Here is a 17,500-nt window from a genome sequence, read left to right as displayed (position 1 = left end):
GTGTGAAGAGGTCTTCAACAAGCACACAAGGGTTTCAGACATCAGGCTGAAGTCCAGATGATGTAGAAATGTACTAGGGGTGTGAAGAGGTCTTCCACAAGCACACAAGGGTTTCAGACATCAGGTCGGAGTCCAGATGATGTGGAGGTCTTCCACAAGCACACAAGGGTTTCAGACATCAGGTCGGAGTCCAGATGATGTAGAGGTCTTCCACAAGCACACAAGGGTTTCAGACATCAGGTCGGAGTCCAGATGATGTAGAGGTCTTCCACAAGCACACAAGGGTTTCAGACATCAGGTCGGAGTCCAGATGATGTGGAGGTCTTCCACAAGCACACAAGGGTTTCAGACATCAGGTCGGAGTCCAGATGATGTGGAGGTCTTCACACTATTTTTAGGCTTGTTGGAAAAAAGAAAACGTGTTCCAATTCATTGCATTTTTATGCTGTAGCCTACAAATTATATTTGTGTTAGAAATATCAGTATGGGCAAGTAAACAAATGTAAACAGGCGACTCGTACTCGGTCTGAAATAAATATCACTAGTTAAAACATTTCAACATATAGCACACCTGGACTGTTTTTCATTCTGTGACTTTAGGTCTATAAAAGGCTATTTTTCCAGCAGTATATTTCGTCATTGAAGATTTCTTAAAAATTGTGTTGAAATATTGTCTCAAATCTAAGCCTCTCATCTCGTGGGCTGAGTGTATCGCCGCTCTGATAAATTGCTCAATAAACGACATCATTGAAAAAAGCCATTTTACATTCAACTTTTAACTAGTTAGGCCTGTATGATCACCACGGCAACATATTGGCAATTTTACAGACCTAAGGATGCACAATAGAACATGTTGAAGCTATTTTGAAATATGCTGGACACCTAAAGGAGAATAAACGTCGGGATTCAGGAAGAATATAAAAACATGACTTAATGTTTTTAATGTGACTTAATGTTCGTTTTATTCAACTTTGTAAATCGTATTGGATAGTCACGGCAATTTATTTATTGGCAATGGTTGGCTATGTGATGCGATCACTCACATCACTCTCACACACACACACACACTCACTCACATCACACTCACTCACACACACTCACTCACATCACACTCACACATACACACACACTCACTCACATCACACTCACTCACATCACACTCACACACACACACACTCACTCACATCACACTCACACATACACACACACTCACTCACATTACACTCTCACACATACACACTCTCTCACATCACACTCACACACTCTGACACACACTCACTCACATCACACTCACTCACACACACACACACTCACGTCACACTCTCACACACACACACTCTCACACATACACTCACTCACATCACACTCTCACACACACACTCACTCACATCACACTCTCACACACACACACTCACTCACATACACACTCTCACACACACACTCACTCACATCACACTCTCACACAGAAGCATGCCGACACACACACATAACACACACATAATGGTCAGGTAATGGACAGGTCACATAGAGGCAGTATAAAACACATACACATAACACACACATAATGGTCAGGTAATGGACAGGTCACATAGAGAAATCGATTTTTTTTTCTTTAAAGAGTCCCAGTGCTGGAAAGTGCAAATGCTAAACAGGCAATATAATCATTCACCATGTCGTGCTAAACAGGCAATATAATCATTCACCATGTCGTGCTAAACAGGCAATATAATCATTCACCATGTCGTGCTAAACAGGCAATATAATCATTCACCATGTCGTGCTAAACAGGCAATATAATCATTCATCATGTCGCTGGAAAGTGCAAATGCAGTGCTAAACAGGCAATATAATCATTCATCATGTCGTGGCATCAAGTCGTATTTCTGAATGTGAGTGTTCAGAGTGTTTAGTGTTGAGGGAGTGGCTGTGGGGGAAAAGCTGTCTCTGAACCTGGATGTGCGGGTTCTGACAGACCTGTAACGCCTTCCTGAGGGGACTAACTGAATGTGCTCGTGGCCTGGGTGGGAGGAGTCCTGGGTGAGAGGAGTCATATGTGGGAGGAGCCACATATGGGAGGAGTCATGTGCAGGAGGAGTCATGTGCAGGAGGAGTTGTGGATGGGAGGAGTCATGTGCAGGAGGAGTTGTGGGTGGGAGGAGTCATGGCTGAGGCAATGCTGTCCAGTGTGGGCAGAGAGCTGATGACCCTCTGCAGTGATGAGTTCTACCCCACAGTGCAGCTTGCACACCACACTGTGATGCAGTACGGCAGTGTGCTCTCTATGGCAGAGCGATTAAAGGCTGGATTTATGCACCATAGCACCAGTTTCTGTGTGTGTGTGCGCGCATGCTGTGTGTGTGCATATCTCTGTGTGTGTGTGTGCGCATGCTGTGTGTGTGCATATCTCTGTGTGTGTGGGGGGGGGGGGGAGGCTGGGAGGCTGGATTTATGTACCGTAGCACTAGTTTCTCCAGCCATTTCATGACCACTGGTGTCAATGCAGCTGGTCTGTAGCTGCTACGGTGCAGCTGGTGTTTTGGACACGGGGGTGATGGTGAAGACTCCTGCTAGCTGGTCAGTACTGTGGTGAAGACTCCTGCTAGCTGGTCAGTACTGTGGTGAAGACTCCTGCTAGCTGGTCAGTACTCTGGTGAAGACTCCTGCTAGCTGGTCAGTACTCTGCTAGCTGGTCAGTACTCCTGCTAGCTGGTCAGTACTCTGGTGAAGACTCCTGCTAGCTGGTCAGTACTCTGCTAGCTGGTCAGTACTCCTGCTAGCTGGTCAGTACTCTGGTGAAGACTCCTGCTAGCTGGTCAGTACTCTGCTAGCTGGTCAGTACTCTGGTGAAGACTCCTGCTAGCTGGTCAGTACTCTGCCCGGCACTCCGTCAGTGCCACTTGCCTTCCGTGGGTTGACGGTCTTTAGTGACCATCTCACTTCCTGTTCCTGCACAGTGAGAGTGAGACAGGTGATGGCTGGTGGAGAGATAGTAGGTCTGCTGCAGGTCTGTCTGTCTGTCTGTCTGTAGGTCTGTCTGTCTGTAGGTCTGTCTGTCTGTCTGCATGTCTGTCTGCATGTCTGTCTGCATGTCTGTCTGTCTGTCTGTAGGTCTGTCTGTCTGTCTGCATGTCTGTCTGCATGTCTGTCTGTCTGTCTGTCTGTCTGCAGATCTTGAAAGTGGTTCAGCTTCTCAGCCAGTGAGGCATCAGTGTTGGTGGTGCTGTTGACAGTGAGGCATCAGTGTTGGTGGTGCTGTTGACAGTGAGGCATCAGTGTTGGTGGTGCTGTTGGTGGTGCTGTTGACAGTGAGGCATCAGTGTTGGTGGTGCTGTTGACAGTGCGGCATCAGTGTTGGTGGTGCTGTTGACAGTGAGGCAGGTTGGTGGTGCTGTTGACAGTGAGGCATCAGTGTTGGTGGTGCTGTTGACAGTGAGGCAGGTTGGTGGTGCTGTTGACAGTGCGGCATCAGTGTTGGTGGTGCTGTTGACAGTGCGGCATCAGTGTTGGTGGTGCTGTTGACAGTGCGGCATCAGTGTTGGTGGTGCTGTTGACAGTGAGGCAGGTTGGTGGTGCTGTTGACAGTGCGGCAGGTTGGTGGTGCTGTTGACAGTGCGGCAGGTTGGTGGTGCTGTTGACAGTGCGGCAGGTTGGTGGTGCTGTTGACAGTGCGGCATCAGTGTTGGTGGTGCTGTTGGTGGTGCTGTTGACAGTGCTGTTCGTTGGAGTTGGCTAGTTGTTGTCCTTGCCACACTCTGCACGGATCGTTGTCTGTCAGCTCTGATAATAATCCATAACTCGCAATCAGAAGTGTTCGGGACACAATAGATTGTCTCACACAAACATATGCACTCACACACACACACACTAACAGTGCAGCTAAATATGTGTTATACTAGGGCAATTCCACGGAAAATTGACTTTTTGTCACATCCATAAGACAGCCATGGGGTCAGACCTGGTTTTGTTGGTTAAAGTTTTTTTTTTTTGCACAATCTTGTAGACTAGGGGTATCTCTTTAAGATTTAGGAGGGTGCCCAGTAAAATGCCTTGGCATTTGTATGATGTGAATGATAACATTCATTGTTTGTGCATTTTTTCTCATGTACATTCTTCAGCCAAAAATAGCAAATGCTCAAATTTTATGTAAACATTCACATCATACTACCATACCATACTACCATCACATTTTATTGGCATTATGGATGTTACAAAAAACATAATTTTCCATGGAATTGCCCACTACCATATAAGGCATGTAAGTACACAGACTCCCCAAAGTGGCATCCCCCCCCCCCATCTCTCTCATCCCCCCCCCTCCCCCCATCTCTATATGCCTGCTATGACAGTTTGGCTGACTAGTCAGACTAGTTGGGAGTGGCTAGCCTGGGAATATCACACACACACACACACACAGTTGCTAGTTGTTGGGCTTGTGTGCTTTACCGGACAGTGCAGAGTGTGACAGGAGGCAAGTGGGAGATCAGGAAGTGACCCGGGTTGGTCTCGTTACCCTGGGAACACCCAAACGAATACCCAAACCAGGTGCCCGTTACCCTGGGAACACCCAAACGAACCTTTGGCAAATTTGGGATTTGCTCTGCAGGTCCATGTGGCCAAGAGGCCCATTTCCAATGTCCCTGAAATGCAAATACACGCAAATACAATCACTATTCTGGCATGGACGTGTATTTTCCTTGGAATTAAGTACAACAACTGCATTTAAAACCTTTGTTTAGAAAATTGCTGCATTTCTGAAACAATTTGGTAAGAGTTTAATGCACCAATTGGAGTTTAATTTCACTGCTAGTTACGCCCCCTGCTGGTCGTCAGGCAATGAACCTTTTCCAGACCCTGGAGCGAATGTGTGTTCAAATCACCCTTTGTGGCCTAGGGGCTGTGTGTGTTTGTGTGTGCGTGTGCTTGTGTGCGTGTGCTTGTGCGTGCGTGTGTGCGTGTGTGTGCGTGCGTGCGTGCGTGCGTGCGCACACGCACGCACAAGCACACGCACACAGGCACACACACACACGCACGCAAACACCAGTACTTGTACTTGCCCCCAGCACGTCTCAACGCAACCAGAGGTTAGATTTGAAAAGTTTCTATTCATACCACACAGATGTGGGATGATGTACACTTTACACGCACACACACACATACACACACGTACACGCACACATACGCACACACACACACACACACACACACATACACACACGTACACGCACACGCACACGCACACGCACACGCACACGCACACACACACACACACACACACATACACACACACACTTTCCCTCCATATGCAAAGTCTGTCATGCATGTAAATGACTGTTGCTTTGTACCTCCTGAATGCTGGCTATATGTGTGTGTGTGTGTGTGAGTCTGCATCTTTGTGTGTATGGGTGTGCGTGTGTGTGTGTGTGTGTGTGTGTGTGTGTGTGTGTGTGTGCGCGTGTGTGTGTGTGTGAGTATACCTATGTGTGTGTGTGTGTTTGTATCTTTGTATCTTTGTGTGCATGGGAGTGCATGCGTGTGTGTGTGTGTGTGTGTGTGTGTGTGTGTTAGTGTTGTCACGATACCAAAATTATGACTTCGATACGATACCTGCCATAAATATCACGATGCTCGATACTAAAACGATACTACGGCGAAATCCTAAGATATCTGGAGAAGAAAGGACTCATACCTCCTCCAAGTGTATTGAGTCATTTGTGTTGAATTTGGTGCACTTTTGTAGTGTGTAGGTCAATTCTGGGTTCTAAACTTCCTACATAATTATTATTTTTTTATAGTCAGTAAAATAGTAGGCCTACTTTGTGTGATTAAGTCCTTTATTGTTTGTTATAGTTCATTTACATTGTGTTGTGGCAATAAAGTAGCTTTAAATAGCCAAACTAGGCTAGATCAAGGTCAGTGTTAAAATTACTGCATGCAAATCACTGAATGCTATGCAGAGGGGCCTAATCTTTAGGCCATCTGATGTACAGTATAGGCTACCCTAGGCCTTCCCGTGTTCATGGGATTTCTTTGACAGTTGCAAAGGGGAAAATGTGAGGATAGTCTTCTTTGTGCCCAGTGTACAAGTACGACGTTCCAACCACTCGGGTCTTCGTCAGATAGGCCTACACCATTACCTGTTGCAATATATCTGTGTGCATTCCTACATTACGTCTATTTCTTTGATAACATGATTTGCTACCACGTACTGTAACAATAAGCCGCTATTATTATTAGGACTCAACACGATTTGGTGGTGTTGCTGTGGGCTTTAATTAGCGCATTTCGGGTAGCCTATCCTACATCTGGGCAATAATTATTGAACAAATTGCAGTCTACATGCCATGACAAATATTACCAGTAGTAGGCTGCTACTGACCGAACATGAAATAGATCGTTTACAAGTTATGGTAATGTTATTCTGGCGTGAATATTGCGCTTTCATCGCGTTAGCACCCTTGATTACAGCTCGTTATGTCTTGTCAAAATGATTACAGCTCTGTCTCGTCAAAATTCATTGATGAAGGAAGGTTCGCTTTATCCCAGAGAACCATACTCGTTTCACTTAGGCTAGACTAAAACATAAGAGAAGAACTTGGCACTAACCATGTAGTCGTGTTTTCTATAGCATATTCGTTAACCTGTCGTTCTTTGAACTCTTTAAAAATGTTGGGATATATCTGCGAGGTGTTTAGCCAAGTTCCATGCGTAGCCTACTGCTTTTAAATGACTTTGTGTACCTGATGGCTTGCCTTCACGCGATGTATAGAAATAGCACACCTTTTGTTTTATCCACAAGGCCTAGAACTGTCGGCAAAGAACTATGTTGACGTTGGCTGCGCACTCACTCACTCAGAGCTGCCTGCTTGACACGCCCACTTGCCTAGATGCGTGCAAGGAGCAGTGGGAGCAGCAGTTGACACAGACACAGAACGTTATTATTTTAATAAAGTATCGATTCTAAAAACGTCTGAAATCGTATCGTTTTTGCGTGAAGGCATCACGATACCTTTTTAGTATCGATACACCGTGCAACACTAGTGTGTGTATGTGTATGTGTGTGTGTGTATGTGTGTGTATCTTTGTGTGCAAGGTAGTGCATGCGTGTGTGTGCATATCTGTGTGTGTGAGTGTGTGTGTGCGTGTGCGTGTGTATGCATGTGTGTCTGTGTATGTGTGTGTGTGTATGTCTGTGTGTGTCTCTGTGCGTGTGTGTGTGTGTGTGTGTGTGTGTGCATGTCTGTGTGTGTATATCTGTGTGTGTGCATGTCTGTGTGCGTGTGTGTGTGCATGTCTGTGTGTGTATATCTGTGTGTGTGCATGTCTGTGTGCGTGTGTGTGTGTGTGTGTGTGTGTGTATATCTGTGTGTGTATATCTGTGTGTGTATATCTGTGTGTGTGCATGTCTGTGTGTGTGTGTGTGTGCATGTCTGTGTGTGTGTGTGTGTGTGTGTGTGTGTGTGTGTGTGTGTGCATGTCTGTGTGTGTGTGTGTGTGTGCATGTCTGTGTGTGTGTGTGTGTGTGTGTGTGTGTGTGTGTGTGTGTGTGTGTGTGTGTGTGTGTGTGTATGTGTATGTGTGTGTGTGTGTGCATGTCTGTGTGTGTGTGTGTGTGTGTGTGTGTGTGTGTGTGTGTGTGTGTGTGTGTGTGTGTGTGTGTGTGTGTAGTATGTGTGTGTGTGTGCGGAGAGGAAAAGAAGCCAGTCAGCAGTGTGTCATGTACAAACACTCTGTTGCTATTCCCATTATTATTGCTATTGCTATGGTTGGTATTCGGTGTGTGTGTGTGTGTGTGTGTGTGTGTGTGTGTGTGTGTGTGTGTGTGTGTGTGTGTGTCTCTGTCTGCGTGCACATTTGTGTTAGTGTGTGGGTTCTCTGGATGTGTGCATATGTGTGTGTGTGTGTGTGTGTGTGTCTATGAAGGAGACTATGTCCCTTCCCATCTGCCATGTTGGGATTTTCAAACAGCTGTGCTGAGTCCTGAACTAAGTGTGTGTGTGTGTGTGTGTGTGTGTGTGTGTTGGCATGTGCATTTCAAAAAAGGAAGCGTAATGTCATCTAACCCACCCCCCCCCCCAAAAAAAAAAACACACACACTCAAACATGTAGAGGTACATACACACACACACACATTACCTCAGTGTCTACAGATTGAGTTGGATTCAGAAACCACACCCCAGAAAACTCCCTCCTTCTCAGACAAGCCCTCTCTCATTATCTCTCCCCCTCTCTCTCTCCCTCTCTCATTCTTTCTTCTCTCTCTCCCTCTCTCTCTCTCCCTCTCTCATTCTTTCTTCTCTCTCTCCCTCTCTCTCTCTCCCTCTCTCATTCTTTCTTCTCTCTTGCTCTCTCTCTCTCTCTCTCTCTCTCTCTGTGTGTTTATGAGTAGGAAATAGCAGGCTTGTGAGTCACCGGTTGCCTCCTGTCCCTGAAGGGTCCAAACACATTATCCTATTATTATGTGTGTGTGTGTGTGTGTGTGTGTGTGTGTGTGTGTGTGTGTGTGTGTGTGTGTGTGTGTGTGTGTGTGTGTGTGTGTGTGTGTGTGTGTGTGTGTGCGCGCGCGCTGAGGCTGTGTATCTGGTTTCAAAGTATGTGAGGGTGGTAGTTGTGAGGGTGGTAGTTGTGTGGGTGTGTGTGTGTGTGTGTGGGCGGGCATGTCTCCTGCTGGCCGTTTTGTGCCAGAAAGTAAATGTTAGGCCACACCCAACATTCCCTGTGTGTGTGTGTGCGCATTAATGTGTGTTTCTTAAACTCTGTGAGTGTTTTGTAGATAGACAGATAGACAGATATGTAGATAGATAGATATGTAGATAGATAGATAGATAGATAGATACTTTATTGATCCCCAAGGGGAAGTTCCAGGTCTCAGTAGCATACAGTATCCAGTATACTGTATCCATAATGTAGCCTGTGAACAGTGTATGCATATGTGCTAATATAGCATGTAGCATGTACAGTATGTGAACAGTGTAGCATATGTGCTAATATAGCATGTAGCATGTACAGTATGTGAACAGTGTATGCATATGTGCTAATATAGCATGTAGCATGTACAGTATGTGAACAGTGTAGCAGTACAACAGTAGGCCAGTGGGCAGTCAGTACTCAAACATGGAGAGGGTGGAGAGGCAGACAGACTAAGCAGAGAAGTCTATCTCTCCTCTTCCCTTTAGTGAGGCATTGAACAGTTCAATGGCCCTGGGGACAAATGAATTCCTCAGTCTGTCTGTTGTGCAAGGCAGTGAGCGAAGTCTCCAGCTTATCAGGCTCTTCTGCTTTGTAATAGTGCTGTGGAGTGGATGACATTCATTGTCCAAGATGTTGATCAGTTTTTTTAGGGTCCTTTTATCCACAGAGCTGCTGCTCTTCTTCAGGCCAGTGATAATCTTCATGCCGTCCCATGCCTCCTTCATGTTTTTCTCCTGCAACTTCTGTTCCACCTTCCTTCTGTAGTCCTCCTTTGCCTCCTTCAGCTTGACTTTGAGTTCCCCTTGCATGCGCCTCAGCTCTGCCATGTCCCCCTCTCTGAACGGCATCTTTTTCCTGTTAAGAAGGGTCTTGACATTGCTGGTTATCCAAAGCTTGTTGTTGAGAAAGTAGCGTACAGTTCTGGTGGGAACAACAATGTCCATACAGAAATTCAGGTAGTCAGTTGTGCACTGTGTGACCTCCTCTAAGTCCTCTCCATTCTGTAACACACTCCAGTCAGTGCACTCAAAGCAGTCTCTCAGAGCCTCATCCGCTTCTGGTGTCCACTTTCTGAAGGTGCGTGTGGCAACTGGTAGCCTCTGAACTTTGGGCTTGTACATTGGCTGAAGATGAATGAGGTTGTGGTCTGACTTTCCCAGTGGGGGACGGGGGGTGGCACTGTATGCATCCCTCACGTTTGCATACATGAGGTCTATTGTCCTGTTTTTCCTAGTTGGGCAGTCAACAAATTGGTAGAAATTAGTGAGGGTAATCCTGCGTGTGTGTGTGTGTGTGTGTGTGTGTGTGTGTGTGTATTAGATATGTGTGTGTGTGTATTAGATATGTGTGTGTGTGTGTGTGTGTGTGTGTATTAGATATGTGTGTGTGTGTGTGTTTGTGTGCATGCATTGATGTGTGTTTCTTAAACTCTGTGAGTGTTTTATGTTCTCAGTTACGATTGATTGATTGATTGATTGATTGATTGATTGGCTTAATTTGTGATTTCTGTAATAGTGTTCTTTTCTTTGTTGGTTCTTTTGATACTGATCATGTGTGTCTGTCTGATCACTTGACATGTGGGGAAGATTACGCACCTGTTAACATCGAGGGTAAAAAATGAAACTTTACACATCTCCACAAAACAGGCGCCTTGGTAGGACATTTCATTTAGTACCTTTCATTTGAAAATGGTCATGCAGGTATAGAAAATATTCTCAGGTTAAAATGTGTAACTCAACGTTACTCATATGGTAGGCACATACAAACTGACATATTTATATTAAATGTTGGCTCATTAATTGTTGATTGGCACCAAAAAATCTAGTGGGAGTGTAACTCTGTTACCGTGTGATCTTCCCCATAACCATAATACCTCAAGTAGCCTACTCATTCACTCATTCATAACCATAATACCTCAAGTAGCCTACTCATTCACTCACTCATAACCATAATACCTCAAGTAGCCTACTCATTCATTCACTCACTCATAACCATAATACTTCAAGTAGCCTACTCACTCATTCACTCATTCATAACCACAATACTTCAAGTAGCCTACTCACTCATTCATAACCATAATACCTCAAGTAGTCTACTCACTCACTCACTCATAACCATAATACTTCAAGTAGCCTACTCACTCACTCATTCATGTATTGTCTTTGTGTGGCTCAGTACAAAAGATTTGATTGATGAAGATTGATTGACTGTTTCATTCATTCATTCATTCATTCATGAATTCATTCATCCATCCATCCATCCATCCATCCATGCACTCTTTTGAATTGTGTGTGTGTTTTCTTTGTGCTTAGTTGTGTGCATCTATGTGATCAGTTAAGATTTATAACCATAATATCTCAAGTGCTTATACACTCATGTGTCAGTTGTGTTTGTGTGGTCCAGTGCTTATACACTCATGTGTCTGTTCTGTTTGTGTGGTCCAGTGCTCACAATTCTGTCTGTATGATTGATGAACAAATGCAGTTGTGGCCAAAGGTTTTGGAAGTGACACAAATGTGTTTTCACTTTGTTTCTAGATTATGGTGCAGAGAGATCAGATGTACGTTACCCTAGAGAGATCAGATGTACATTACCCTAGAGCAGTCAGATGTACGTTACCCTAGAGAGATGTACGTTACCCTGGAGAGATGTATGTTACCCTGGAGAGATGTATGTTACCCTGGAGTAGAATGCCTGTAATTGTTGTTCAGTATAGATGTGCGAAATTGAAAACAAATAATCCAAAAATACTGAGGCAGCAAAGTTTATGGAACACAAAATGTGTGTCACTGTGAAAACTTTTAGCCATGTCTGTATACATATTGACTAATTCAGTCATTCATTCATTCATTCATTCATGTGTAATCATTTTTCTGTGTTTGATCTCTCTGTTTCAGGTGCATTTCCCTGACGTGGAGCGAGTAGAATGGCTTAACAAGGTAACTTGAGTTTATAGTATTTGTTTGTTTGTGTTTATAGTATGGGTTTATTTATGCTATTTATATTGTATGGGTTTATATATAAATTTTGATGTACCACATCAGCATTTTTGTTCAGTGAATCTTTTGTAAATTGTTTTACAAAAATGCTGATGTGATACATGAAAATGTAGCTAAAAATGTGGAGAATGCAATGCAATCAAGCATTTTGGATGATATATTTGTATGGGTTTGTATGGGTTTATATATAAATTTTGATGTACCACATCAGCATTTTTGTTCAGTGAATCTTTTGTAAATTGTTTTACAAAAATGCTGATGTGATACATGAAAATGTAGCTAAAAATGTGGAGAATGCAATGCAATCAAGCATTTTGGATGATATATTTGCACAAGCTGGCTGAATAGGCAACATGCCGATGTGCGTTTTATTTGGAGACTGTTTTGCGAGACAGAGACTGAGTTTGCTGCTGATATTCTGGGGATAGGCTACAACATAGCCAATGTAGGACTTTAGCCTTTTAATATATTTTCTGCATTGGATCAGTCTTTCTAGAACAGGCAAGAGCTTTGTAGCCTCACGTCAGCAGCACTGCATCACCCATATACATTAAAACAACCAGCAGATGGTGGGCGGGAGCGGTTTTGAAAATTGGTCAAAAAACTTTGCTGCTGATGGATGGCGGATGGATGATAAGTTTTGTTATGCAGTTATGGTTGAAATAATAGCCCATCAGCGCATCTCTAGTGTGTGTGTGCCTCTCTCGCTCAGAGAGGAGGGGGAGGCCGATCAAGCATGGATTCTAAACTCTGTGGTGGATAGGATCTACAATTAGGTGTTAATTAATATTACTACGCTAGGTCGAAGTACTCCCAAGTGCTATTGCGCCACACATTGTAGTTCTCCTGTTTATTCGCTTGGAAAATCGCCACGTTTCATGTTTAATCACATTTTAATCAACTACTCGTGTAACTGTATTTAAGTCGGGAAAACGTGGATGTTTTTGATTACTTCTACGTCTGGCTACGTCTGAGCCCGCTAGCATAGCAACATGTTAACACATTCGCGCCGCACACCAGAGCATTTGAGTGCACGTACCGACACGGGAGAGGTATGACTCAACTCGTGAAAGTTAAGGTAAGAACATAGATCAGTCCCTCCAGGAATTCGCGATGTTGCGATCGCAACAATTAACGCAAATTCAGCAAATCCTCGTGAATTCTGGGCGACCTCACAATTTTGTCCAAACACTGCAACTTTTTCGAAAAATTTGACCAATCATCATGGTTTCCCCGTGAAATTTCACCTACCACAACAGCCCATCGCGCAGAATATTGACTCAGATGCCACACTCACTTCTGCAGACACCAGAGACTGCCCTATAACTTGTTCACTCCTCTGCAGTTTTGATGACAATAAATAGAAGGCTAACGTTAATGATCTGCTTTACTTGCATCTGTCATCTCAACCTAGTGTTGCTAACCTGCCTAAGCTATGAAAGTAAGTTAATTAAGGCCTACTTGGTTTACTGACATTTGAGTAGGCTACAATATGCAACCCATTGGCAAACGTTTACACCTGGAGATGTCCTTTTAGCTCGTGTCATGTTTGCTAGCTTGTGGGCTCAGTTTGTGTAGTGCAGTGCTACCAAAATCATAAAAAATTAATAACATTGTAAGACATTTACCTCTTCTATGATCCAAGAATCATTTCATACAAAACATTTATTTTAACTAATGACATAGAAAACATCCCGAATTCTATCCACATATCGTAATGCACTATGCAAAAAGTTATTTCCAGTCGTAGCCGAACACAGTGAGATGCAAGCGTTCCAATCCACTTAGATATGTTATTACTCACGTCCTTAAAGTGGCAGGCAGTCAATAGAGTGGTGAAGTCCCGCCCCTTCCGTTTGCCTCCATAGACCTCTCCAGAATAAGTCCCGCCTCCTAACTTCCGTATCCATCCAACTTCCGGGCGTGGATTGTCTATGGGAAATAACATGGCGTACCTGTCAAACTCTGTAGGTGACAAAGTAGAAAAAGCTGCTGGGCAGATTGGTCTACACACTTCTGCCATCTAGTTTCCACTGGATTTTTTGATTGTCGGTGCCGTTTAAGTAGTATACTACTTAAACGGCACCGACAATCAAAAAATCCAGTGGAAACTAGATGGCAGAAGTGTGTAGGCCAATCTGCCCACCAGCTTTTTCAACTTCGCTACCTACAGATGTTTTACGGTATGATATTTTGAAACGCCATGTTATTTCCCATAGACAATCCACGCCCGGAAGTTGGATGGATACGGAAGTTACGGAGGCGGGACTTATTCTGGAGAGGTCAATGGGACCTATCTTTCAAAAAAATTTGAACGGCAGTCTATGGCGAAAAATTAATTATTTTCTGGTCCTGGTTGACTTGTGCCTTGAATTACCCATATGATGTTTGTCAATTTTAAAGACAATTTTTCATGTAAAGACATTTGCAGTTTGTTTCGTAGCTATTGAATTACAACATTGTGAAAGATCGTAATTCCAACGACTACAAACCCATCAGTCGCGCTAGTGACGTTAGCTCATTCACAGCCACACTAGATTGTACAAGAATACCAGCAACAGGTCTTAATTGGGCTTTCCTTGCCGAAGAAAATACCATGAGTCAGAGGATTAAACACATCAGGTAAGTTGTATTCGTCCAGTTAAAGTTCAGAGGACTGGTTTGTTATTACAGTCATGTAAGAGATAATGGACTCCATGGTGGTCTGTTCACAGAAGTTAATGTACGGTCAAGGTTGTAAAACGGCCCCGAAGCGGAGGGCCGTTTAAACCTCGTAAGTGCATTAACTTCTGTGAACAGACCACCATGGAGTCCATTATCCCGCTTTTTTCCACTGTGGCCACTTGCGTTGTGTTCATTTCCTGTTACAATTTAAACGTTTTAATCTCTAAAACTGTCTTGTTTGTAGAACTACTTTCTTCCGACACATATCAACTAATTTCTCAACTTGCAGGACAAACTGCCGTTACTAGTTCTAAATGGATAGTTGCTACGGCCAAAGGCCAGTCGTTAGTTCTATCTCTCCCGTTGTCAAGCGGGCGTATCCCAAGATTCTGATGAACTTTAGCTTTGAAACATCGCTATTTTACCTAGCCTGCTGTCATCCATCTAGCTAAAAGCCACCTCCGTCATATGCTACAATGTTACTATGTTCTGAACGTCTGCAATTTACAGCTCGGATGCAACGTGACGGTTCATTTAAACTTCACAGGGCAGTTCCAGCGTTATGGATGTGACAATTGGACTCATATTGGTAAACAAAATGCCTTAGAGTGGGGGCAAAATTAGTATCAGTGAATTGATTTGCATAACTTTTAATGTAACCTCTGTCCTCTGAATACTGAGAAATCCTCAAATTTCATACAATCAATTTCATCCTAAAAATACAAGGCATTTTATCAGCGTTATGGCTGTGACATGAAATGGACACACTTTTGTGAGAGATTACAGGTTTTCTACAAACTCCGCGAATTTTGAAGGAAACTGCCGAAACTATGATATATGTAGCATGAAGGAGACTTGAATGAACACAAAAAGTGTGTTTTTGAAACTTTGCGTCATTTTCGTAATGCATTATGTAGGAAAAACTGGCGTTATGGATGTGACTGTTTCACGTTATGGATGTGACGTGTCTGAACCAGTTCTTGACAAACTACATAAAACACATAACTAAGTAGTGAATTTTGATTTGAAACAATTGAAATAGTAATCATGAAAAACTAGCGATGAAATTATTGCTTCCTCAGTGTCCGCTAAGAGACACAGGAAGAATCAGGACAACAAGTAATTTAAAATAAAAAAGAAATTTTAGTCAGTGATTCCCGGGTTACTGAAACATCTGGGAACATGAAACTTGGTGGCCACTCCCCTAAATAACTAGCCCTACCTGAACCGTTGCACCCAAGATGACAAAATATTTATGGTATGTTAGTCTCAAGAGCCCGCATCAACCTATACCCACTCATTTGTGATTTGCACACATAAAGTACATGCACGCGCACGTGCACACACGCACACGCACACACACACACATGCACGCACGCATGCACAGTCGCACACATACAGACAGGCAAGCACACACACACACAAACACACACACACACACACACATGCACAAACACACACCCACATGAATGCAGACACATAAACACACACACACAGGCACGCATACGCATGTGCGCATGCAAACACACACACACACACACATAAACACACAAACACAGGCACGCATACGCACATGCACACACACACACACAGACACACACACACACACACACACACACACACACTTATAAACAAAAGCAAACTCACATATGCACACACTTATTTACATGCACATGAGTTGCAGGAGTAGGAAATGGATCTTGAAAGAGAATATGCAGGACTGAGAGGCGGTCATATTTTGCACCGCTATGCGGTACATCTAGTTTATTGCTGCCGTTACTTATGTTACTCTGTGGGTATTAGCTACAGAGGACCTGACACTTCAAATGCTGTCATATAAATGCGTCACATTTAAAATTAAACTGTGTTAAGCAGACGTGAACGGCAGGCTGAACAGATCTGCAACAGAAGGAGGTTGCTATGTTAACTCCAGCTGTAAAGTCAGCCATCTTCACCAGCTAACACGATAATCCAGTTACTGTACAACAACAGTATGACAGTTACAGGAAGATAATCGCTCAGATTTTCGTTATTAGGCCACTTGAAAATAGGCTATGGCTAGGCTAATCACTGGAGGTATTTTAATATTATGTTTGTTTTGCTAAAGGTTAGGCAAGGCCTCCCTGTGGTTTTGATCAACCTAATAATCTTTGAAATGTCAACACTAAGATGAAAAGCGTTGAAACTGACATGCCACCAGAACAGACGTTTTATCGGCTTTGAGGTATAATAAAGTCTCCAGTCTTGTAAATTGACATTATGTAACATCCATAATGTCACATCCATAACGCACCATTAAAGGTTTTAAAAGTAAGAAAGGGGCACAATTTGGTCATCACACTTTACACTGATATAAATCAGCTTTGCACAGACACTATGGACATTGTTGCATCAACACTGTATGTGTAGCATAAACTTTTCCTATAAAACATTATGGATGTGACATGGCAATGGAACTTGGAAAACAAAAGCCTTACAAATGTAAGGAGTTGTGCTCTTAAAGGCAAGCTGAGCATAGACATTGCTCTACCATTCCCTTGTCAATCTGGAATTTGTCAAATGACACAATTTGTTTGAACAATTTGTCCATTTATCCACTTTTTAAATATGTATAATATTACCATGTGAAAAATGTTGTTTCTGTATGGTTGCACACCATATTTATGATGTAAAAAGAGTGTAATTCTCCATCAAATTCAATCAGATCAATTACAAACAATAAAATATAGACCTAAATGAAGATTTTAACAACAGTTCTATTTGCGTATGCACAACTTTTTTTTTTCCATGGTAAGGATGACCTTTGCATGGAATTGCCCCCCAAAGAGTTCGGCGAATTAATATACAAGTGTGATACGGCCAACAAAATGGATCTACTTCATAGGTGTGAAAATAACATACGGTTAATGGTCGTTCAAAATTACGTGTGACAATGGGAAATTCAACCAAGCAGTGGAATAAGAATGTTTAATAGTTTGCTGGAGAAATTAACAAAGTTACCAGCGAGAGTTAAAGAGTAGGACTAGGACCCAGGGACATGGAAATAATTCAGCAAAAGGTAATGAATAGATTTATTTTTAACCAAAGTAGAGCTCTACTGCTCCCTGAAAAATATATCTTTCCACTTTAGGAACACAAACTCTTCTCTC

The 17,500-nt window shown here is 43.1% G+C and overlaps 1 protein-coding gene across 2 annotated transcripts in view; it reads left to right on the top strand.

Moving 5' to 3' along the window:
* esyt2a (extended synaptotagmin-like protein 2a) overlaps positions 1-17,500 on the top strand; it is a 79,406-nt gene that overhangs the window by 3,463 nt on the left and 58,443 nt on the right. For both annotated transcript variants that reach the window (XM_076300189.1, XM_076300190.1), the window contains exon 2: positions 11,586-11,627. In XM_076300189.1, coding sequence (XP_076156304.1) covers positions 11,586-11,627 — 42 coding nt within the window. The remainder of the gene's footprint in view (positions 1-11,585; positions 11,628-17,500) is intronic.

The sequence above is a fragment of the Alosa pseudoharengus genome, unplaced genomic scaffold, assembly GCF_046254945.1.
Source record: "Alosa pseudoharengus isolate Yale_2024_CS ecotype anadromous, Long Island Sound unplaced genomic scaffold, YU_APseudo_1.1 YU_APseudo_1.1_scf_22, whole genome shotgun sequence".
NCBI lineage: Eukaryota > Metazoa > Chordata > Actinopteri > Clupeiformes > Clupeidae > Alosa > Alosa pseudoharengus.
The sequence above is the reverse complement of the archived record's forward strand: the minus strand, read 5'-3'. Positions and strand labels throughout refer to the sequence as shown.